Raw genomic sequence first — 25977 nt, 5'->3', positions numbered from 1 at the left:
CAACCTGGCTCTCAATATCAGTAAAACTAATGAACTGATTGTGGACTTTGGAAGAGGAAGGACGAGGACCCACAATCCTGTTTACAGTATATCAACCGACGATGGTGGAGAGAGTCAAAAACTTCAAATTCCTGGGTGTGCATATTTCCAAAGATCTTTCCTGGACCCAGCACACTGATGTAATTATAAATAAAGCACATCAACGCCTCTACTTCCTGAAAGGATTACAGAGATTTAGCATGTCAGAGAGGATTCTCTTGAACTTCTACAGGTGTACAGTAGAGCATATTCACTGGTTGAATCATGGCCTGGTTCGGCAACTTGAATGCCAAAGAGCAAAAAAGACTGCAAAAAGTTGTGAACACTGCCCAGTCCATTAATTGCTCAGACCTCCCCACCATCGAAGGGATTTATCGGAGTCGCTGCCTCAAAAAGGCAGCCAGCATCATCAGAGACCCACACCACCCTGTCCACATGCTCATTTCACCACTGCCATCGGGATTAAGGAACAGGATCCTGAAAATGGTAACGTCCAGGTTCAGGAACAGCTTCTTCCCCACAGCCATCAGATAAACTCTGAACTACAATAGACTATTATTATTATTGCACTACTATTGTTTGTTTTTTGTGTGTGTGTATGTGTATATATATATATATATATATATATATATATTTATACACAGTATATATATATATATATATATATATATATTTATTCACAAAATGCTGGAGTAACTCAGCAGGTCAGGCAGCATCTCGGGAGAGAAGGAATGGGTGACGTTTCGGGTCGAGACCCTTCTTCAGACTGATTTCGGGGGTGGGACAAAGGAAGGATATAGGTGGAGACAGGAAGATAGAGGGAGATCTGGGAAGGAGGAAGGGAAGGGAGGGACAGAGGAGCTATCTGAAGTTGGAGAAGTCGACGTTCATACCACCGGGCTGCAAACTGCCCAGGCGAAATATGAGGTGCTGCTCCTCCAATTTCCGGCGGGCCTCACTATGGCACTGGCCATTGCAGGTGTGGGTTAGTGAGGCCCGGAGCTGTGGGAGAGTCAGAGAGAGGGCCTGCTGGTGCCTGCGCATCCCGGCCAGGGTACAACGCAGGGCACGGAAAGAAAACTGTTCAGAGAAGTGGCAGATGGTCTGTTGGAGACGGTAGTCCAGGTTGGGTCCGAATTGGGAGGTCTGGAAACGGAGCTGGAAACCACGAGGCAGAAGATGGAGGCGCAGGCAAGTCCCAAGGAAGCAGATGTGGCTGTGGTAGCGAGTCTGGGTCAAGATGTGGTCGTAGAGTAGGAGGGCAGGAGAAATCACAGAGGGGGAGCAGCGAGAGAGCATGTTGCTAAACTCTCGTCGAAGAGAGGAGGAGAACTTCTTCAAAGTGGACATACCTCGAAGAGAAATCGCAGTGGAGCAACCAGTAGTATAAGAAAATAACTGCAGATGCTGGTACAAATCGATTTATTCACAAAATGCTGGAGTAACTCAGCAGGTCAGGCAGCATCTCGGGAGAGAAGGAATGGGTGACGTTTCGTGTACCAGCATCTGCAGTTATTTTCTTATACTATATATATATATATATACACACACACACACACACACACACACATATATATATATACACACACACTGGACTCTTTTCCTCTCATTTATTATATTCTTTACAGTGTACCATGTTTACATATTCTGTTGTGCTGCAGCAAGTAAGAATTTCATTGTTCTATCTGGGACGTATGACAATAAAACATTGTTGACTCTCTTGAAGATGTGTTGTGAATATTAATTAAGCAATCACATTAGGAAGCTATTTTACCAATGTAGAAACAAAGAACTGTAGATGTTGGTTTATAACAAAGATAGACACTAAGTGCTGGCGTAAGTAAGCTGGCCAGGCAGTATCTCTGGAGAAAAGGGATAGGTGATGTTTCGAGTATGAAGAAGTATCCTATCCCAAAACGTCACCTATCCTATTCCTCCAGAGATGCTGCCTGATTCGCTGAGTTACTCCAGCACTTTATGTCTACTTTAGCTATTTTACTTAAGCACATTTCTGCAAACAGCAAGAAAATGAAGGAGCAATTATCTGTATTTAATGGTTCATTGAAAACACTTTCATCCACTTTGAGTTCAGCCACAGGATCCATCACATCGGAAGACACAGATAATCTGAACTCAACAGCATTGAATATGTAAGATTCCTTAGCATTGCACTAGGGGCTAGATCAAAATTGCCTCTCAGCACCAGAGACCTGGCTTCAATCCTGTCCTTGGGTGCTGTCTGTGTCGCATTTACAGGTTCTCCCAGTCATCACATGGTCCTCCAGGAGCTTTGGTTTCCCCCAACACCAAAACGATGTGCGAGGTTGTAGGTTAATTGGCTTCTGTAAATTGCCCCTGGTGTGTGGGCAGTTGATGAGAAAGTTGCATAACATAGAATCTGTGTAGAAGCACTGGTACTGGAGTAACTCAGTGGGTCAGGCTGCATCTGTGGAGGAAATGGATAGACCACATCTGAAACACTGTCTATCAATTCCCTCTACAGATGCTGCCTGACCCATTGACTTACTCCGCGCACAATGCTAAGTCTCAAGACTTCATGTAACCTAACCTTGCAGCATTCCAAACTTTCCATGATATCTTTCCAAGATAATAGATTATAAATCAGAATGGTGCATGTACCAGAGGAAAAGGAAGACAGAGAGAAATGTTGAACTCATTGGGTTCACTTTGCATTGAAATCTATTGTCCCAGAAATTGAAAGTCGATTGCAAAACAAAGACATTGAAAAATTAACATCGCCCCGGCAATCTCTTGTGTCTTCTCACCTATGGCAAGAACTTCCTCTTTTCCAATACCTGACACGCCAGTTTAAGAAATTCTGGCAGTCATGATGTCTTGAAGCTGGCTGAGCAGTCAAATTGTATCAAGATATTCACATGGGCAGGAAGCAAAGAAGAACATTATTTAATTGACATAAACATTACAGAAGAGCTGAATAAAGATAATATGCCATCCTTTTAGAAGTTAAAAGTGAATAAGCAAAACACAAAGTGCTGTTGGAACCCAATGGGCCAGGCAGTATATGAGGAGGAAAAGGAGCAGTGACACTTTGGGTTAGGACACTTGTTCACACCCTGATATGTCACCTGTGCATTCCCTCCTCAGATGCTGCCTGCCCCACTAAGTTCCTCCAGCACTTTGTGCTTTGGCAAGATTCGAGCATCTGCAGACCCTTGTGTCTCTCTTAAAATATCATAAGCAGTTTAAAGTAAAATTTCCTATTGCAAGATATTCATAAACATTGATCTTTGTGGACACAGTCTGCTAATCAGTGACTGTGAAACAGTGTGCCATTGAAGGCTCACTTAAATCGTAGTTAACTAGGCGTGAGTTGTACAGTACATTTAATAGTGGGACTAGATCTGAAATGCACATCAGTTCAAGCTATTTCTCTTGATTCTGTTGGAGAAGATACCAGTTTGCAGAGAAGCATTGAAACAATGACAGTAGCTTTGAGATTTCTGTGTGAAAATGTGCTTGCTAATCCCTTGGTAGCTGTAAATTCCATGGAATGAAGTCGGTCAGTGTCGATCGTCATGACATTGGAGCTTCCCCATAATCTCAACCATTGTCCCCACAAATAAATGCCCCCTGAATGATTCCATAAATTATCTCTCCATTACCCCATCTAGAAGACCATTTCTTGACGAAGGATTTCACACACATTAAGTGAAAGTGTCCAAACTTCAATAAAACATCCAAGGGATGGAAGGAGCCCCAGGCATTTGAGCGCACCCAGCGGCCCCTCGAGTCCGCGACGACCAGCAATCGCCCTGCAAACTAGCACCATCCTACACACGAGGGATAATTTACAATTTTCAATTTTGCCGAAGCCAATTAGCCTACAAACCTATACGTCTTTGAAGTGTGGGAGGAAACCGGAGCACCCGGGGAAAACCCACGTGGCCACAGGGAGAACGTACAAACTCCATACAGACAGCGCCCGTAGACAGGTTCAAACCCGGGTCTCTGGCACTGTAAGGCAGCAACTCTACTGCTGCACCACTGTGCCGCTAAAATTATAGAGTCGGATTCATACAAAACAGAAGCAGGCCCAACTGACCCATGCCACACAACATGCCCCATCTAAGCTAGTCCCATTTGCACATCCCTTTCAACCTTTCCCACCCATGTACCTGTCCAAACGTCTCTAATCAACGATGTAAATTGCTTTGTAAAGCAGGAACTCTGCCACTCTGCCACTGTGCCAAACTTGTCCCTTGCATATAGGATAGAACTGGTGTAAGGGTGATCGCTGCTGGTCGGTGCGGACTCGGTGGGCCGAAGGATGCGCTTAAATGTCTTTTTAAAAAAAATAAATCTGATTCAGTCTGTTCATTCTCAGTTATATTTCAATGAATGCAATTAAATAAAGGCGATGAGAAAAGCACTGTTTGATCAAGATGGATGGCAGCAGCAATTTGAGTGGCAAGGTGATTTGCAAGCAGGTGACAGGCACATGTTTCATTGAAACATTGTCATGTAAGATCTTTCATTTCAAATAAGTCACTCTGCAGATAAAATGACAAAGTGCTTGCTGCAGGTCCCACTTTCACCTTTTTTTTTAACTTGCACCGTGATCTGGTCTCACCAGCATTTATACACAATCCAAAATACAATACCTTTGGCCTTCCCATTACATGACTGAATAAAACATACACCGGCATGAATTTCTGACGGCCAAGCCTTCAGAATCTGTGGCACCATCAGACAAACAAGCCACAACAATGGAAGCTCCTCATGAGACTACCTAACAGTTTAATACTGAGATCTGTTTGCTCTCTGCCAGCATATAACATATATAACATATAACAACTACAGCATGGAAACAGGCCTGTCCGGCCCTACCAGTCCACGCCGACCATTCTCCCTGACCTAGTCTCATCTACCTGCACTCAGACCATAACCCTCCAATCCCCTCCTATCCATATACCTATCCAATTTACTCTTAAATAATAAAATCGAGCCAGCCTCCACCACTTCCACCGGAAGCCCATTCCATACAGCCACAACCCTCTGAGTAAAGAAGTTCCCCCTCATGTTACCCCTAAACCTTTGTCCCTCAATTCTGAAGCTATGTCCCCTTGTTGGAATCTTCCCCACTCTCAAAGGGAAAAGCCTACCCACGTCAACTCTGTCCGTCCCTCTCAAAATTTTAAAAACCTCTATCAAGTCCCCCCTCAACCTTCTACGCTCCAAAGAATAAAGACCCAACCTATTCAACCTCTCTCTGTAGCCTAAGTGCTGAAACCCAGGCAACATTCTAGTAAATCTCCTCTGTACCCTCTCCATTTTGTCGACATCCTTCCTATAATTTGGCGACCAGAACTGCACACCATACTCCAGATTCGGCCTCACCAATGCCCTGTACAATTTCAACATTACATCCCAACTTCTATACTCGATGCTCTGATTTATAAAGGCAAGCATACCAAACGCCTTCTTCACCACCCTATCCACATGAGATTCCACCTTCAGGGAACAAAGCACAGTTATTCCCAGATCCCTCTGTTCCACTGCATTACTCAATTCCCTACCATTTACCCTGTACGTCCTATTTTGATTTGTCCTACCAAAATGCAGCACCTCACACTTATCAGCATTAAACTCCATCTGCCATCTTTCAACCCACCCTTCCAAAAGGCCCAAGTCTCTCTGTAGACTTTGAAAATCTACCTCACTATCAACTACTCCACCTATCTTAGTATCATCTGCATATTTACTAATCCAATTTGCCACACCATCATCCAGATCATTAATGTAAATGACAAACAACAGTGGACCCAACACAGATCCTTGGGGCACTCCACTAGACACTGGCCTCCAACCTGACATACAATTGTCAACCATTACCCTCTGGTATCTCCCATTCAGCCATTGTTGAATCCATCTTGCAACCTCACTATTAATACCCAACGATTTAACCTTCTTAATCAACCTTCCATGTGGAACCTTGTCAAATGCCTTACTGAAGTCCATATAGACAACATCCACAGCCTTGCCCTTATCAATTTCCCTGGTAACCTCTTCAAAAAATTCAAGAAGATTAGTCAAACATGACCTTCCAGGCACAAATCCATGTTGACTGTTTCTAATCAGGCCTTGATTATCCAAATAATTATATATATTGTCCCTAAGTATCTTTTCCATTAATTTTCCCACCACAGACGTCAAACTAATAGGTCTATAATTGCTAGGTTTACTTTTAGAACCTTTTTTAAACAAAGGCACAACATGCGCAATGCGCCAATCTTCCGGCACCATCCCTGTTTCTAATGACGTTTGAAATATTTCCGTCATAGCCCCTGCTATTTCTGCACTAACTTCCCTCAATGTCCTAGGGAATATCCTATCAGGACCTGGAGACTTATCCACTTTTATATTCTTCAAAAGTGTCCGTACCTCCTCTTCTTTAATCCTCCTAATTTCCATCACTACTCTACTTGTTTCGCTTACCTCACATAATTCAATATCCTTCTCCTCGGTAAATACCGACGAAAAGAAATTGTTTAATATCTCCCCCATTTCTTCCGGCTCAGCACATAGCTGTCCACTCTGACTCTCTAATGGACCAATTTTATCCCTCACTATCCTTTTGCTATTGACATATCTGTAGAACCCCTTGGGGTTTACTTTTACATTACTTGCCAAAGCAGCCTCATATCTTTTTTTCGCTTTTCTAATTTCCTTTTTAAGATTCCTTTTACATTCTTTATATTCCTCAAAAACCTCATTTACTCCCTGCCGCTTATATTTATTGTATATCTCCCTCTTTTTCCGAACCAAGTGTCCAATTTCCCTGGAAAACCACGGCTCTTTCAAATTATTATTCTTTCCTTTCCACCGAACAGGGACATAAAGACTCTGTACTCTCAAAATTTCACCTTTAAATATCCTCCATTTCTCTATTATATCCTTTTCATAAAACAACAATTTCCATTTCACTCCTTTTAAATCCTTTCTCATCTCCTCAAAATTAGCCTTTCTCCAATCCAAAATCTCAACCCTTGGTCCAGATTTGACCTTCTCCATAATGATATTGAAACTAATGGCATTATGATCACTAGACCCAAAGTGCTCCTCAACACATACCTCCGTCACCTGACCCATCTCATTTCCTAACAGGAGGTCCAACACTGCCCCTTCTCTGGTAGGCACCTCTACGTATTGCTGCAAAAAACTATCCTGCACACATTTTACAAACTCCAAACCATCCAGCCCTTTAACAGAATGTGATTCCCAGTCTATATACGGAAAATTGAAATCACCCACAATCACCACTCTGTGCTTACTACTAATATCTGCTATCTCCTTACATATTTGCTCTTCCAATTCTCGTTCCCTATTTGGCGGTCTATAATACACCCCTATAAGTGTTGCTAAACCTTTCTCATTTCTGAGTTCCACCCAAACAGCCTCCTTAATCGAGCCTTCTAGTCTGTCCTGCCAAAGCACTGCTGTGATATCCTCCCTGACAAGCAATGCAACACCCCCACCTCTTGCCCCTCCGATTCTATCACATCTGAAACAATGAAATCCTGGAATATTTAATTGCCAATCGCAACCCTCCTGCAACCATGTTTCACTGATCGCCACAACATCATACTTCCAGATGTCAATCCAGGCTCTAAGCTCATCCACCTTTCTTACAATGCTCCTAGCATTAAAATATACACATTTAAAGGACATTTAATATCTGCCTTAAAACTCTGGTAGGCATTGTTAATCTCGTTGCCCCTTTAGATCCTGGAGTTGCGAGATCACCGTAAAACAGGGCTGAACGGCAATCATATGAAGAACACATGCTGGAGCAACTCAGCGGGCCAGGCAGCATCTCTGGAGGACATGGATAGACAATGTTCTTCTTCAGACTGACTGTGGAGGGGGAGATAAATCTGGAAAAAGAGGTGGGTCTGGAACAAAGCTAGGCAAGTGATAGGTGGATGAGTGTGAGTTGGGGGTGAGGGGGGTGCGGTGATTGGTTGGCTAATGAGTGTACAAAGGCTATGATCATTCTGAAGTGGAGCTCAGATTCAAAATGCTGACGAGCTCTGTTTCCTAGAGTTGCTGCCTGACACATTGAGTTACTCCAGCACTTTAAGTTTAGTTTAATTTATTTTAGTTTGGTTTAGAAAAACAACGTGGAAACAGGCCCTTCGGCCCACTGAGTCCGACCAGCAATCACCTGTACACTAGTTCTATCCTGCACACAGGGGACCATTTTTACAGAAGACAGTTAACCTACAACCCTGCACATCTTTGGAATGTAGGAGGAAACCGGAGAAAACCCACACAGTCACAAACTCAATACAGACAGCACCCATAGTCAGGATCGAACCTGGGACTGTCACTGTAAAGGGCCTGTCCCAGTTAGGTGATTTTAAGGCGACTGTCGGCGACTAGGCTGTCGCCAAACGTTCGCCAGGGTGTCGCGGGCATGATCGTGAGGCGTCTTCAATGAATCGTAGCTGATCTCGGCGTGTCGCAGAAAAATATGCCTGCTAGAAATTTATCGGCGACAGCTGGCTTGTCGCCAGGTATCGTAGCTTATTGCGGGCGCTGTCGCATGCTGTCCCCAGGTTTGCTAGGTTGTCGCAGATGCATTTAGAAGCACGTAATATTAAATTAAGAAAAGGCATTTGAAGATACCAGAAGATAGTTTTGTTTAACCATATAACCATATAACCATATAACAATTACAGCACGGAAACAGGCCAGTTTGGCCCTTCTAGTCCATGCCGAACACTTTCTCCGACCTAGTCCCATCTGCCTGCTCTCAGACCATAACCCTCCAATCCCTTCCCATCCATATACCTATCTAATTTACTTAACCAATTTATTTACCGTCAGGACATTTGACAGGTGGATTGGAGGTGACAGTTTGACGGTCAGGGAAGCGTGGGAATTTTGCGATGTTTCCGAAGACGGTGTAATCTCTTAGGCAGGTGCTAGTTTCACAAAAAAAGTAACTTGTATCGACCTGACTTGGCATTGTCGTGGTCATTGTCGTAGGGTAAAAGAAAATGATGGCGATCTGCTGCAACTTTGACAGTCGCCGGCAGTTGCCTTAAAAATTGCGTAACTTAAGGCAGTGACTCTACCGCAGCACCACTGTGCAGGAAGACTGTTCTGCACAAGGTTCCAGCATCTGCAGTTCCTTGGTGTGAGCAATCATATGAATGTATCCGTCAGAAGAAGGATCTCGACCCAAAACATCACCCATTTCTCCTCTCCAGAGATACTGCCGGTCCCACTGAGTTACCCCAGCATTGTGTGTCTACCTTCGATTTAAACCAGCATTTGCAGTTCCTTCCTACACATATGAATGCGTCTCACTGGTGTAGTACTGACGCTGAGCGAGGAGGCATAGGACTTAATTCAGCATGAAGTCACTATAAAAATATATAAAGATCTTCAGGGGAAGGGGGGTTGTAAAGGAATAAATATGTAAAGTTATTTTATTGATGGGGGTAGGTAGAATTGAGGTTATTAAGAGGCATGGACTAATGATCTGGAGACTGGAGTACATTTCCCTTCATGGCAGCTGGAAACTTTAAATCGAGTTAATTAAATCTATCATGAATATATAAAAAAGCTGGTAATGGTGATAATAAAACTACTGGATTGAATTAAAAACCCATCTGGTTTGTTAATGTCCTTCGGGGAAGGGAATCTGCGGTGCTTCCTTGGTCAGGCCAAAATGTGAACCACGACCCTTGGAAATGTGTTTGACTCTTCCCTCCCTTCTGAAATGGGCCCCGCAATCTGGTCACTTCAAGGGTGATTAGTGAGGAGCAGTAAATAGATAAGTCACACCGTCGTCAACCAATCGCACTCACAGAATCACACCATCTCATCAATGCCCGGGACTCCACTATTAACATTTCTGAAGTGACTTGTTCCACTGGGAGACAGATCTACCAGGGGTGAGATGGTGACAGAATAACACACAGCCATGGTGGTGGGGGAAGGGGAGGGGAAGACAACTCCGCAGGTCTCAGGAATTCTTCCTGAACCCACAAGGTTTCCTGGCATCAGGTTGAACAGCTTTAAGATGAAGCAAAACCAGTAGAGATCTCCAAAGATCCATCGCACGTCTGCAATATTAACAACTTCTTTGTCTAATATAGTTTAGTTTAGAGATACAGCGCGGAAACAGACCCTTCGGCTCACCGAGTCCGCATCAACCAGCGATCCCCACGCATTAACACTATCCTACACAGGCTAAGGACAATTTACACTTATACCAAGCCAATTAACCTGCAAACCTGTACGGCTTTGGAATGTGGGAGGAAACTGGAGATCTCGGAGAAAACCCAGGCAGGTCACGGGGAGAACGTACAAACTCCATACAGACAGCACCCGTAGTCAGGATCAAACCCGGGTCTACTGGCACTGTAAGGCAGCAACTCTATCGCTGAGCCATTGGTGCTGGTAGGTTAAGCCGCAAGTATCTCCAGCCTTTCCAGATTTCACATCCACTTAGACAGCAAGGCATCAAGGCCACCAGTTCCGGGAAGTAATCGGTGTACTTTGTGCTTGGATGATTAATCTGCTTTGTTGCAAACCTTTCTTTCCATGAGTGATTATATCTCTCATGTAATCTTGCGACTGTGTGTTGTTCCAATCTAAGAATAACAATGCTTAAGTCTGACTCCTAAAGGATAACTGAGACAAGTAAGAATAACAATGCTTAAGTCTGACTCCTAAAGGATAACTGAGACAAGTAATGGCACCTTAGTGTCCAGCGTGAGGATTTCCCAATCTTGAATCTCACAATGTTGTTGAGTAAAAAGATAGCACAATTTAACTCAGTAAATATCACATTTGTGCAAGACTTTTTCCCCAATCTTGTTACATCCGTGCAGTGGGCACAGTCCATTAACAAACCCACATCCTATCAATGCAACAAAGCTAGATGAATCTCATTTTCCCTCCTGTGGATCCATAATAGTCAGTAGTAATTTAACCTTAATCATGTAGGCCAAGCCCCAAGATCAATTTCTAATCATCACCGAGGCACAACATGTGATTGCGTGCTATCTAATCCTAGGAACCAACTCACTGATGTGCAAATCTGACTTCAATCCATGCTCCTTGGAAGTAGTTTTCTAATCCGACCAAATTTCAAGTCCAACAACGAGGACAAGTACACTCTCACCTTTCTATCACCGAAAATGAAAGAAAGTAGCTGAATTGGATTCCAACAAAAAAAGCTAGCAAGGTAAAAACAAGGAACTGCAGATGCTGGTTTAAACAAAAGTGATGGAGTAACTCAGCGGGTCTGGAGAACATGGATAGGTGACATTTCAGACCTGGATCGTTCTTCAAACTGATTTTGCCAGTAATTTAGTTCTCTTATTCAACCCCTGATTGAACTAACCATTGAGCCCTGCGTGAAGAACCTCCTCTCCCTGTAATCTGATATGATCCATTGGAAAACAAATGGGTAAAAATATATTGCTATATATGTTCAATTATTGTTTTGTAAAATCACACAAAATAAGATAATCTACAAGATTAACAATTGCAAAATCAGGTACTAAAATTTGTCAAATTGCCAAGTTGGTCCTAAAAATGTTTGCACTGAGCCAAGAACCAGGGTATCATCATTGACTACATTGGCTGGGGGTCTTACATTCCACACCCTCAATGTTGGCTGCGTGTGGCAGGCCTGGAGCACACAGGCTGAAGGTGGCCGGGCGAGGAGAGGGATGATGGTTCGCGGGGCGATCCGGATCATGGCGACGGCTGAAATGGGCCTTTCTGGCCAGTTGCAGCTGAGACTTTGAAAATTGTGCCCAAACCTGCCGATTCTTGTCTATGGACTCAGTGGGCTGTTTCTATGCATTCTGTACTTAATCGGGGATTGCACTTATGTGTGACAATAGTCTTACAGATCTGTTTGCAAACAAAGAATGTCACTGTACGTGTGATAATAAAGAACCATTGAAGCTCCTCTGCCTGCAAGCTGCATGGAACTTCTATACGAGTCATTGGAAAACAAGTTGCTGGGTACTTAGCTACTCAACTATAGTTTCTGTAGCTGAGCTAACCCAAACACATGCTAGATATTCTAATGATGAAAATTGAACTCTTGACTCAGTTGCACAACTTATAAAAGCAATTTTACTGTTTAAAATGGACAGAGCCCACGTCATCAATGGTAGTCTGAGGTAAAGTTGCCTTCAACAGCAGCCCTCAAATTTCCCCTTGCACAACAACATGGGGCAGGGAGCATTGTTTACATTGTGTTTAAATTGAGTCCGGGGATTGCCCCCTCGAGAAAGGGTTAAAGGGCTCAATGTACTTTCACAGCTACCCGAGGCAACTGTGAAGAACTGCTGTCAAAGCGCTATTGAATGTGCTCTGCCAGTTGACTTCTTTATCTAGCTCAGAATGTCACAGTGGATATTTATTGGAGAAACGAATTGCTTTCATAAGTGGTCAACAAACCCTCAGCCATAAAAAATGGCAAACATTTTTACTGATACAATCATAAGTGAAGTCCAACCAATTACTCTACATGAAAATAAATCATATTTTAATTTGGAAAATATGCGCGGTTCTTTGTGCGTGAAATAAAGGATCCTTACTTATTGCTCTCCTGCTTTAAGGCGATTACTGTGCAAAAAGTGAATAGGAATGATCTTTATATTTTTGCATTCGATAACCAATATATTTTTTAAAGTTCAACAAGGTGCAATGTCCATTGTTAGATGGCATTTTATACTTAAGATTTTGATGAAATAAAAGATATTAATTGACATCAATATATTAAAAGAGGTGAGAAAGAAAATACAAGTTGAAACCCAGAGGACATTTAATTTTCTAATAAAATAATTGTAATGTATATAAATGATACAGAAAATGTAGATTTTTTGTTTCTTTCCAAGTACTTTTGCTGACTCTCATTTTAAAATACATTTGAGTGTATAAGTATTGAAATAAATATAATTTCTTTGCTGAAATGATTGCATCTTATTAGTTTGTCTGTCTTTAAAATATTCCATGGAAAAAGGCATCCACTCCCTAATTTTATATCTTTTGTTTAGTTTCGAGATACAGTGCGGAAACAGGCCCTTCAGCCCACCGATTCCGTGCCGACCAGCGATCCCCGCACACTAACATTATCCTGCACACACTAGGGATCATTTACACTTCTACCGAAGCCAATTAACCTCTTTGGAGTGCGGGTGGAAACCGGAGATCCCAGAGAAAACCTACGCAAGTCACTGGGAGAACGTACAAATTCCATGCAGACAGCACCGGTAATCAGGATCGAACCTGGGTCTCTGGTGCTATAAGGCAGCAGCTCGACCACAGCATTATGCCATCTTGTAGGATAGATTATTGGTTGGAGGTTATCTTGAATGTGCTAAAACAATCAGAGGATTGAATAGATTAAAGACAATGATTCAGGAAAGGACACCAGGAATATAACGTCTAAAAAGGGTGCTTTTTATCATTTATGAGAGATTGGGATTTTAGTACACAAGACAGGACACGGTTAAGTGAATTTGACCTTAATCATCGACAAACCTTGTAAGTATTAGCAAGCTGGATTCTTCATCCAGTTCAATAGATAACCTTCAAACATTCGCTATTTTCATGACAATTACAAATGACACTCTAAAAGATGCATTTAATTTGAAACAAGGCTTTAGTGGAGCCTTGGAGTATCCAGTGTCTAATTTATTGAGTGTCAACAACCCAAATTCCTAATAGTCTTAAACTGGTGTGTAACTAGTAATGTGTCAGAAGGAACTGCAGATGCTGGTTTAAACCAAAGATAGACACAAAAAGCTGGAGTAACTCAGATTGACAGGCAGCATTTCTGGAGAGTAGGAATGGGTGACGTTTCAGGTCGAGATGAGTAATGCCCACTTTCCGACTCAAGCACCGGGAATAGTCTCTTCTGCTCTCAATGTCATCAACCAGTGAAGCTAAATTATCTGGTTATACATACTCATTGTTATACATAGGCAGAAACTCCTAGGCAACCACACCAATGCATCACCAAGTATAAGGGAGGATAATTTAAAAGAAAACATGTATTCATGGTTGGGAGCCTTTTCTTGGCGATCCCTCACCTTACCCTAAAGTAAAGTAAAAGTAAAGTTGTGTAGGAAGGAACAGCAGGTGGTTTAAATCGATGATAGACACAAAATGCTGGAGTAACTCAGCGGGACAGGCAGCATCTTTGGAGGGAAGGAATGGATAACGTTTCGGGTCGAGACCATTCTTCAGCCTGATTAAAGCAAATATGATAAAAGTAAAGTTAATGGGAATGGTTGGGAAGAATAAATAGGTCAGGACAGGAATCGTATTAAATGGGTGTTTGATGACTGACCCTGACTCAATGGACTGAAGGGCCTGTTTCAGTGTTGTCTCTCTGTGTGATGCATTATGTCTCACATGGTTTACTTTGAATTGCATTTGAAAAGACTTTTTTTAAATGAGACAAATGAATCAGTAATTTGACTCACCAGTTCTAATTTTGCTAGTTGGCTGCTTTGTTGTTTACTAATAAATATTCTGTTGACGCAGATACTAAGCTCTCGATTATCAAGAGGCCTGATTGCTAAACGTGGAGTCCAGTTTTACACTGTTAGCAGTCACACTGTTAAGCACTGTTGTATTTTTAAATAATAATCCAAATAATTAAGTTGGAAGATAATTAAACGATACGTATTTGCCCACTGCTTTGAATGTTTACACTGGGGCTCTTGTAATCTGGGATCAACACATGAAAATGCTGAAGAGGATTTGTTAGACTGCCTTAGATGAGCTGGAGTTAAAGATGTCCTTTGTGATAGAACTGGATTATACTCGTGCTGCTTTGACCTCTGCACTCTACGTGAATTATGGTAAATGCTGCAATTTTGCTTGCCGTCTCAGGGGCGATTCGTACAGAACATGGTAACTTTCAAATCTGAAACAGGCTCGAGATCAGATGCAGGGGCTTCTGACTTTCTATTCTGCCCACTGAACCCAACATCAAGAGTCAAGAGAGAGTCAAGAGTATTTCATTGCCATATGTCCCAGATATAACAAATTCACAGCTGTGATCAGGCAACTAAACCACCCAATCACCAACTGGAGAGCAGTCCTGAGCCATGACCCTTCATCTATCTATGATCGGACTTTGCTGGACTTTATCTTACACTAAACCTTATTCATGTTATTCCCTTTATTAAGTATCTGTACACTGTGGATGGCTTGATTGTCATTATGTATTGTCTTTTCGCTGACTGGTTAGCACGCAACAAACATTTTTCACTGCAACTCGGTACACGTGACAATAAACGAAACTAAACTAAACTTTCAATCCTGTCTGGTTGGCAAAAAACTATGCATCTCTCCCCACACAGTGGGCATGTTGCTGTGATCAGTAGTTTCCCATTTCAGATTAAAAGTGAAGCCTGGCTTCAACACTAATCATAGATCACACAAAGTAAATGCATTAGTGGATCATCTATAATGTAGCAATGCTTGTATGTGAGGAAATTGTAGTCTTTAAGAATAATTGAAGTGACAAAAATAATTAATGGAAAATTTTCAAATGCTGTCAGTGGTCATTTAGAAGTGCTTTTTAAAGTCTTTTATTTCTGGAGTTAATATACAATCATGAAAAGAGTAAAGGAACACATGACTTCCTAATCTATATACTAAAACTCTCGTTTGTTTGTTTGTTTGTTCCTGAACTACAGCCAAAATGGTACACGATAACGCAACAATTTTAGGCCCACCTTACTCACCGTGTTGGTGCTAATGGAAGAAGTTTCATTGAAATTGGTGTTATATTTTTTAAGTTATTCACATTTTAAAGTTTAAATCTATCTCCTAGGGGGGGGAGAGGGGAGGGAGGGAGGGGGATGAGAGAGGGAGAGAGGGTGAGGGGAGAGGGGGGAAGGGGAGGTGGAAGGGAGGGAGGGGGTGAGGAGAGGGGGAGGGGGAGGGGGAGGGGGAGGAGGGGAAGGGGAGGAGGGGAGGGGAAGGGGGGGAGGGGGAGGAGGGGAGGAGGGGAGGGGGAAGGGGGGACGGCAGAGGGGGAAGGGAGGGAGGGGGAGAGGGGGAGGGGGAGGTGGGAGGGAGGGTGAGGGGGGTTGGGGGGGAAGGAGAAGGAGAGGGTAAGGGGGGGAGGAGAGGGTGAGGGGGGGAGGAAGGGAGGAGGGGAGGGGGTTGGAGGGATGGGGAGGAGAGGGTGCTGCACCAATGCAGGAGAGGTTTGGGCCCAATGGGTCCACTTGGTCTAGTAGTCTCTAAACTCAATTACATTCAATCACTCATTTCCTGCTGCATAACTTATTTTTATTTAATTATTTCAATCAAACAAACAATAACACCAACAGGAGTGAAGCAAAAACATTATCTCGCATTATCCAACTCTAACATTGCATTTTTTTCCAAGGCACTAAAGTGCAATATGCAAAATTTGAAGACACAAAATGCTGGAGTAACTCAACGGGTCAGGCAGCATCTCTGGAGAAGAGGGATAGATGACATTTTAGGTCGGTGCCCTTCTTCAGACTGATTGCAGGGAAAAAAGGTGAGAGAGAAGAGGGAGCCTGAAAAAATCATGGCCCGCAATAGATGACCTCAGGCGAGGGGGTTCCCTGACGTAGATTATTTGATAGAATCGGGTGTGAGCCCAAAAGAAATACATAGTTGGGAACTGTAAAGTTTGTTGCAGGATTGTTGTGGAAGGGGTAATGCGGTTACAAGTATATTAAGTCCATATGTGATAGGAGCAGATTCATCCCATCAAGTCTACTCCGCCGTTCAATCATGGCTGATCTATTTCTCCCTCTCAACCCCATTCTCTTGCCTTCTCCCCATAACCTATCTCCCCTTAACCTACTATTTAAGAATCTGTCAATCTCTGCTTTAAAAATACCCAATAACTTGGTCTCCACAGCTTTCTGTGGCAATGAATTCCACAGATTCCCCCCCCCCCCCCCCCCTCCCCACCCCTGACAAAATAAATTCCTCCTCATCTCCGTTCTAAAGAGTACATCCTTTTATTCTGAGGCTGTAGCCTTGGGTCCTAGACTCTCCCACTTATGGAAACGTTCTCTCTACATTCACTCTATCTAGGCCTTTCACCATTCAGTAAGTTTCAATGAGGTTCCCCCTCATCCTTCTAAAGTCCAACGAGTACAGGCCCAGAACCATCAAATGCTCATCAAACGTTAACCCAATCTGCAGTTCCTTGTCATTACATGTATACAGTATTTTGCAACGCCTTTATGAACTGATCAATCTATTAGTGTTTCATTCCCATTCGATATATATGCTGTTAATTCCAAACATACCCATCTTTTGGAAAGGCAGAACACACTGTACTGTTTAAAGTCATATCGTCATAGAGTCAAACAGTGTGAAAACGCCCCCTTTGGCTCAACTTGCCTGCACCGACCAACATGTCTTATTTACACTAGTCTCACCTGCCTGTGTTTGGCCCATATCCCTTTAAACCTGTCCAATCCATGTAGCGGTCTAATTGTTTCTTAAACATTGCAATAGTCCCTGCCTCAACTATCTCCTCTGGCAGCTCGTTCCATTCAGCCACCACCCTTTGTGTGAAAAAGTTACCCCTTAAATTCCTAGTAAATCTTTCCCCCCTTCACCGTAAACCTATGTCAACTGCTTCTCAATTACCCTACGCTGGGAAAGAGACTCTGTGTATCTACCTGATCTATTCCTCTCATGATTTTTTACACCTCTATAAGATCACCTCTCTGATCTCCAAAGAATAGAGTTCCAGCCTGCTCAACCTCTCCCTGTAGCTCAGGTCCTCGTGTCCTGGCAACATCCTCATAAAACTTCTCTGTACCCTTTCCAATTTGAAAACGTCTTTCCTGGAGAATGGTGCCCAGAACTGAACCCAATACTCTAACGGTGGCCTCACCAACATCTTATATAACTGCAACATGACCTCCCAACCTCTATACTCAATACACTGACTGATGAAGGCCAATGCGTCAAAAACTTTTTTGACCACCCTGTCTACCAGTGACGCCACCTTCAAGGAGATATGTACCTGCACTCCTGGAACCTTCTGCTCTACAACTATCCCCAAAGCCATACTATTCACTGTGTAGGTCCTGCCTGTTGGTGGTAATATTTAAAGTAATCCTACGGGACTAATATGCTTCTGTCCTTGACTAAAATCTTTACTGAATTACAGAAAACATTTTCCAAGATCAAGATTTGCAGAGTTCTGACATTCTGAATAAGTAAATAAAGATGCAAATGAAACTACTCTCTGTAAGAAGAATCTCCTGGTGAAACATTAACTCCAGTCTGTATTCAGGGTTGCCTTGCAAAGTGGATTTTCTTTTCCCAAGCAAATTAACAGCATTCATCACTGATACACTGCTTTAATTTTCCTCAGGGCACCTACTGTAAATTTCACCTCGAGATCATTTCGGATCACTCAAAGTAATGGGCCAAATTAAATTTTCCAAGGAAAATATTGCGAGACACATTTTATTTTAATGCTTAAAGTCACAGAGAATTTAAATGAAAAGGCAAAACAGTGAAAAATACAATGTCAGTACTTCAAACTACAACTCTGATTCGAGTGAACAATCACAAATGATCGTACATGTCTCGCTCATTTACACATCAATGGTGCATTTTCATTTATCAAATTACCAAACTCAATTATACCTGGTTATTCCATTGTCACCTCATAATTTGTTACTTGCCTTTTATTTTAATATTCATAGTCCTCTAAAAGCTCCACTAAAAGTCCTATTATATGCTTCCAACTATATTATTCTGTTTTGTTTTGCTTCCATTTTTTGGCACTGTAAGGGTACATGCTCAAACACTTATCCTAATGGTTTTGACCGTGACTATTCAGTTTCGGAGTCATGGGCAGTATTGGAATGCAACTTCTTGCAAACAAAATCTGGGGCAGTCCATCTCAGACCGTCCCTGAGGATTTTCTTAAATTGTCATAAAAGGGATAGTAGAATTAGGCTATTTGGCCCATCAATTCTATTCCACCATTCAATCATGGCTGATCTTTTCCCCCCCACCTAACCCAATTCTCCTGCTTTCTCCCCATAACCTCTGACACCTGTACTAATAAAGAATCTATCTATCTATCTATCTATCTATCTATCTATCTATCTATCTATCTATCTATCTATCTATCTATCTATCTATCTATCTATCTATCTATCTATCTATCTATCTATCTATCTATCTATCTATCTATCTATCTATCTATCTATCTATCTATCTATCTATCTGTGTCTGTCTGTCTGTCTGTCTGTCTGTCTGTCTGTCTGTCTGTCTGTCTGTCTGTCTGTCTGTCTGTCTGTCTGTCTGTCTGTCTGTCTGTCTGTCTGTCTGTCTGTCTATCTATCTATCTATCTATCTATCTATTTTGTGACAATAACACATCAAGCTATGCAACTGAACAAAGTAAATTGTGTTTCTCAGAAACACCTTCTCCAAGCTATAAAATAGAGGAAGAACGATTCTTTAAAAAATATATACAAAGTGCTAGAGTAACTCAGCCGGTCATTCAAATAATCTGCTTGGAACTGCAGCCTGAAAACTGTAATGTCCAGGTTCAGGAACAGCTTATTCCTGACAACCATCAGGCTAGTAAATGCTACAACTTCCAAATAAGGTCGAAACTACATGTTTCAGAATGCAAAATAAAACAGATTACTCAATGGGGTTTAGGGAATGAGTTATGTTAAAACTTAGAAACAACAAATGGATTTAAATGTCCCTCATTCTTGAAAGTTCATTCAAAGTTTAAATCTCATCCTTTAAATGATACAGAAATTGTGACTGTGGAAACAAGGAACTGCAGACATTGGTTTATAAGAAAAATGATACAAAGTGCTGGAGTAACTCAGCGGGTCAGACAGCATCTCTGGAGAACATGGATAGGTGAGGTTTTTGGTTGGGATCCTTCTTCAGACTGATTGTAGGGTTGGGTTAGGAAAGAAAGCTGGAAGAGAGGAGGGAGGAGGAGATGGAGAGGGGTGGTTTGTTAGAGGTTATAAAAAAATGTAGAATTCAATGTTCATTCCATCATGTTGCAAACTACCCAAGTGGAATATGAGGTCCTGTTCCTCCAGTTTTCATATGGTCTCACTCTGGCAATGGAGGAGGCACAGGTTTGAAACATCAGTATGATAATAGGAGGGGAAGGGGAAAGGGGGTTAAAATGGTCAGCAACCAGGAGATCTAGTAGCCCTTGGTGGACCGAACGTGAGAGTTCTTGTTGGACCGAGCGTAAGCGCAAGAACCTTTCTCTGCTTGCTTTGTATGCATACTTTCCAAGGGCAACCTTCACCCCACCAAGGATATCCAAATGATGCCAAGTCATTATGTGTCAGGGGTTACGGGATGAAGGCAAGAGGATGGGGTTGAGAGGGAAAGATAGATCAGTCATGATTAAATGCAGAGTAGACTTGATGGTCCGGATAGCCTAATTCCGCAGCTAGAACTTATCAACTGTGAACATAAATAAACTGATAAAAGGGGCTCCATTTTTGCTTGACGGCTCACCAAGGGATGTGATCTACTCCAAGTAACACGAGTGTCAGGCCTGAACTGCTCTCACTGCCCCAGCAATTGCTAACATGGCAAGGTATTGTTTCTTTTCAAGGTGCCTAATTTGGCCAATTAATTTGCTTTCATAGACCTTCCAACTGCCACGCTGCAACTGGAGGCAACCCCCTCCTGTTTCCCCTCATCTACAATTGTCGTTCAACTTCTGCGGAACTTTTAAACAAATAGCCAGAAGCTCACTTGCCTCAATTAACACAGCCCAGTCTTCGCATAGACCAGTCTCCACACCATCAACTCCACCTACACTTCCACACAAAAGTGGTGAGCACCAGCCAATCCATCACGGATACTGCCCTACCCACCATCAAAGGGATCTACAGGAGTTGCAGACTCAAAAAGGCAGCCAGCATCATCAGAGACCCACACCACCCTGGCCACATCACCATTTCATTCCAGTCTTCTGGAAGAAGGTATGAGAGCCTGAAAACTGTAATGTCCAGGTTTAGGAACAGCTTATTCCTGACAACCATCAGGCTAGTAAACGCTACAACTTCCAAATAAGGTCGAAACTACATAGACATGGGGCATTGTTTTTGTCTTTGCACTATTTTTCACAAATATATATTTATAATGAACTTTTTTTTCTAATTTATCATGGTGTTTACAGAATATTATGTTTACATATCTGTTTCACTGCAGCAAGTAAGAATTTCATTGTTCCATTTGGGGACATGACAATAAAACATTCTTGACTCTTGATTTTGATGGTACCTTAAAAAAGCAGCCAACACAATCAAGGACCACTTACACCCATTTCCTTTTATCCTTTTATCCTCTTTTATCCTCATTCCCTTTTATACTCTCTCTTCCCTTTCATTCCCTTTTATCCTCTCTCCCATCAGGAAGAAGATACAAAAGCTTGAGACGCATGGGTACCACCAGATTGAGAAACAGCCTCTTCCCTGCTTTTATCAGCCTACTGAACGGATCGCTCATAAGCAAGGGAGGTCAGCCAATCTTCCAGCCTACCTCATTGTAACCCTTGCGCTTTTTTAATGTGCACTTTCTCTGTAGCTGTGACACTACAGTCTAGCAAAGGTACAGCAGACGGACTTCCCAGTCCCACAGCCAGGAAATCAGTAGAGGGTTCCTGCTGCCCAGCACCCATCTGCACGAAAGGCTGCTCCGTGCCCTTTGTTAATGTACTTCCCAAATTTTCAAAGGCAGGTAACATATCAGTTTCCGTAAATAAAGGGTTCTGTTAAATATGAGAGGGAGAATATGCATTTTGATAGTTTAGCTAAACAGAAAAAAAATTTAAATAGGTAACTCAAACTGACATAAGGACGTTTACGGATTAGCATAATCACAGAAATTGCCTGTCATTTTGTGTGTACCAAAAGATTTTGCATTCAAGTGAAATAATGATGAGAACTTATTTTTGATGGACTACAGGTCACGATTAATTACTAGAATTGTCCTCTGATTATATTACTTAGGATTATATTACATAGGATTATATTACATAGGATTATATTACATAGGATTATATTACATAGGATTATATTACATAGGATTATATTACATAGGATTATATTACATAGGATTATATTACATAGGATTATATTACATAGGATTATATTACATAGGATTGCTTTGAAACTTAATACATTGTAACCCTGTTGATAAGCATTGCCTGCAAAATGTTGAAACATTTCCCTTCCCAACATAAAAGACAACTGACACAAGTAGAAACTAGCTTGCCAGAAGTCATCCAGGATAGATATTTTTTTTGCAATCCATTTGCGGATCAAGCCAGAAGTGTCTGACATTTGAGACGGATTATTCTGGGGTCTGAAGGAGTACTGATGGCTAGGGTTCACAGTGACAGCAATGAAGACTTGATGAAGCCGCAACAGAACACCTGAATAATTTAAACTGCCCTTTTAGCAAAGTCGGTCTGGATATTAGCATGCTGGAAATGAAATATGAATTTCATTACTTAAGAACTCCAGTTGCGTGCTGACACACAAAAACAAGACAAATTAGTCATGTCATCTTGTGGATCTCTGCAATCCAAGGCTTTTATTATATTGGAGCCTAAGTGTTTTTTTTTCTTCATTATATTAAACTATATTGGTTCAGTAAAGCAGCAGGGCTTTGCACTTCATCTTCAAGTCACACCATTCACCAACATTAACATCCTGGTGTTCATCAGCTGAGAGTTTTTGCTCAGAGGCATGGCCATGAGTGAAATCATAATAAATATTTAATGGTCGCTGCTTTGAAATTACTTTTTGCCTAGCACCAACCTCCATTACCAAAATAGTTGTCAAACCAGTTCTACCCGACATGTCTACTTTGTTAATATGTTGATTGAATTGATTGTTTGAATTGCCAAAACTGTTACATTGGTGTAATTAAAGTATTCTTGTTTACAGTCCATGGAAGACTTTTCTGAGCCCTCTTTATTATTTTTTATACAGGGGATTCATAAGTTCATAAGTTGTAGGAGCAGAATTAGGCTATTCGGCCCATCAAGTCTACTCTGCCATTTGATCATGGCTGATCTATCTCTCCCTCTCAAACCCATTCTCTTGCCTTGTCCCCATAACCCCTGACACCCGTACTAATCAAAAATGTATCAGTCTCCACCATACAAATATCCATTGAGTTGGCCTCCACGGCCTTCTGTGACAATGCATTCCACAGATTCACCACCCTCTGACTAAAGAAATTACTCCTCATCTCCATTCTAAAGGTACATCCTTTTATTCTGAGGCTATGGCATCAATGCTGAGAAAATATATTCTATACTCTAGTCTCTTTCTCTTCACACTACCTGGTGCACTTGCATTTGGCTTCATTCTATTCATGTATTGTGATATTTAGTTTGATTGGATATTGCATGGAAACAAAATCTTTTCACTTGCTGTACCTTGGTACACATGACTATAATAATAAACTTAAAGCTCTGTTTTCGATGTCAATGAATCCAACAGTCCTTTCATATGAATTGGCTGCAAAGGTGAGTGCCTGTTTGCAGAAATAAAGCTGAAGGATCATAGGACTGATTCTAATAGTGGGGCATCACCTCCAATGATCAAGATTCAAACAAAATTACGACCTTCACGGTCTCTCCGCAGCAGTGCATACAAATGATTTCTCAGGACGCAGTTCTGAAATGTGCAGGGAAATTAATTATCCTGTTCAGTCGAAGAATCGCACAAATTACAGCAAGACCACATGTCCATCAACGAGCCAGTGTGTGTTGCAGCAGCACTGTGACATGCACAATTCGGAGGTCAGCTTCAAATTTATGTTAAAGGGGGACTTCAGAACAAAAAAAAAATCACAATTGCAAAGTAAAATCACAAAAGAAATGAGAGGAGGTTGAGAACTTACCAGTTACTGACAACTCTGTCGTTCTTCTTACCACAAAGTTTCCAAACTTCACTTCACAGGTGTAATTCCCAACATCTTCTTCCGTAACCTCACGAAGCAGAAGAGTGTCCCCCTTTTGGACAACATTTTGCCGCCAGATCTTTGACTGGCATTCCTGTTCAAATACAATGCTAAACTATAGTGTGTATTTGTGTTGCTTCTGAGAAACTTTCATTTTTAATTAAACACCACTCAGTAAAAATTAGATTACTTTTTGGAAGACTTCTTAAATACAAAGGAAGTAGTTATCGTCTTACCTTATACCATACTACGGACTCACTGCCTGGGAGGATGAAATCCTCAATGTCTGGACAAGTAATCTCCTTGTTTTTACTGAGTTCAGCTTTTTTAAAGTATTTCATTCTTGCATTGTAACAAAGGCCTGTATCATTTTCAGCTACAATCAGTGACATTGAAACCTTCATACAATATGTGGCATTTCTGAAAAGGAAACAAACAACAACAAAAAGACATTAAGGTGACAGCATTTGGTCATTGATATAATATATTTAAATTACATCTGTAAGACTCAGAAAACACATTCATTTAATTGTAGCATATTAATGAAATTGCTTTGTGTCCCATTGTTAAAGAGCAAGGGTTACAGGGAGAAGGCAGGAGAATGGGGTTGAGAGGGAAAATTAGGTCAGCCATGATCAAACGGTGGAGTAGAATTGATGGGCCAAGCAGCCTAAATCTCCTCATACGTTTTATAAATTTATGAAATACCAAAGACATGGAGGCATAAGGAACTGCAGATGCTGGTTTACGAAAAAAGATACAAAACTGTCGGAGTAACTCAGTGGGTCAGATAGATCTCTGGAGAACATGAATATGTGACATTTTGGGTCGAGACCTTCAAGTCAATCTTCCACAGTAAAACTTCAATAAACAAGTATCCCTATTAATACTCCTGCTAATGTCCCACTCATATTTCTCTTTAAAATAGTATAATAAACTTTTCAGTGAATTCGGAAAGTTGGTGTCGATTCAGGGTGCTGACTGACCATTATATATGGCACTTTACTCTACACAGTCATACACCATGGAAACAGGCCCTTCAGCCCAACTTGCCCATGCCGACCAAGATGCCCATTTTACACCAGTCCCACCCATCCACATTTGGTCACATCCCACTAAACCGTACCGATCCAAGCACCTATCCAAATGTTGTTAGAAGTGTTCAGGTGTTCTGCTCCCAATCTTCTTAAGTGCAGGCTTGTGTTTTGGAGAAATGAATGTGAAATGGAAATAGGATGTGGTCAGGGAAAGTGGGGAAGAATTGTGTAGGTTTTATTACACAATTTATTTCACACCAGGAAAATGCGAGCCAAAAGTCATTCAAAGTTGTGGTATCAGGTAACATGAACATTGTGATTTTAGAAAAGTCAGAACTGATGAGGTGTTGTGTTCAAGTTGTAAGGAAGACCATTAAAGTGATGAAGTGACCCAATGGGTTTCAGAAGAATGAATGTGCTGGAACTGTGCAGTCAAATGGATTGTTGGAGTCAGCTAATCCAATAATTCATAATCTTAGCACTTAGACATTTACACTTTTCAATTATGGCTTAACACATTGGGGCGGCACATTGGTGCAGCGGTAGAGTGCTGCTTTATCGTGCCAGAGACCCGGGTTCGATCCTGACTATGGGTTCTGTCTGCATGGAGTTTGTGCGTTCTCCCCGTGACCTGCGGGGTTTCTCTGGGTGCTCCAGTTTCCTCCCACACTCCAAAGATGTATCGGATTGAAGGTTAATTGGATTCGGTCAAATTGTAAATTGTCCCTACTGTATGTGGGATAGTATTAGTTTACAGGGATTGCTGGTTGGAGCAGACTCGGTGGGCCGAAGGGCCGGTTTCCGCGCTGTATCTCTAAACCAAACTAAACTAAACATTGTTATGAATCACAATTACACAATGGAC

The 25977-nt window shown here is 41.8% G+C and overlaps 1 protein-coding gene across 3 annotated transcripts in view; it reads right to left on the bottom strand.

The window, feature by feature from the left end:
• il1rapl1b (interleukin 1 receptor accessory protein-like 1b) overlaps positions 1 to 25977 on the bottom strand; it is a 1065873-nt gene that overhangs the window by 480680 nt on the left and 559216 nt on the right. For all 3 annotated transcript variants that reach the window (XM_078409149.1, XM_078409150.1, XM_078409151.1), the window contains 2 exons: positions 24312 to 24495; positions 24016 to 24169 (listed from right to left, as the gene is read on the bottom strand). In XM_078409149.1, the coding sequence (XP_078265275.1) occupies positions 24016 to 24169; positions 24312 to 24495 (338 nt within the window). The remainder of the gene's footprint in view (positions 1 to 24015; positions 24170 to 24311; positions 24496 to 25977) is intronic.

Source organism: Rhinoraja longicauda, chromosome 12, assembly GCF_053455715.1.
Source record: "Rhinoraja longicauda isolate Sanriku21f chromosome 12, sRhiLon1.1, whole genome shotgun sequence".
Classification (NCBI taxonomy): domain Eukaryota; kingdom Metazoa; phylum Chordata; class Chondrichthyes; order Rajiformes; family Arhynchobatidae; genus Rhinoraja; species Rhinoraja longicauda.
This window is presented reverse-complemented; position numbering and strand designations above follow the sequence as displayed.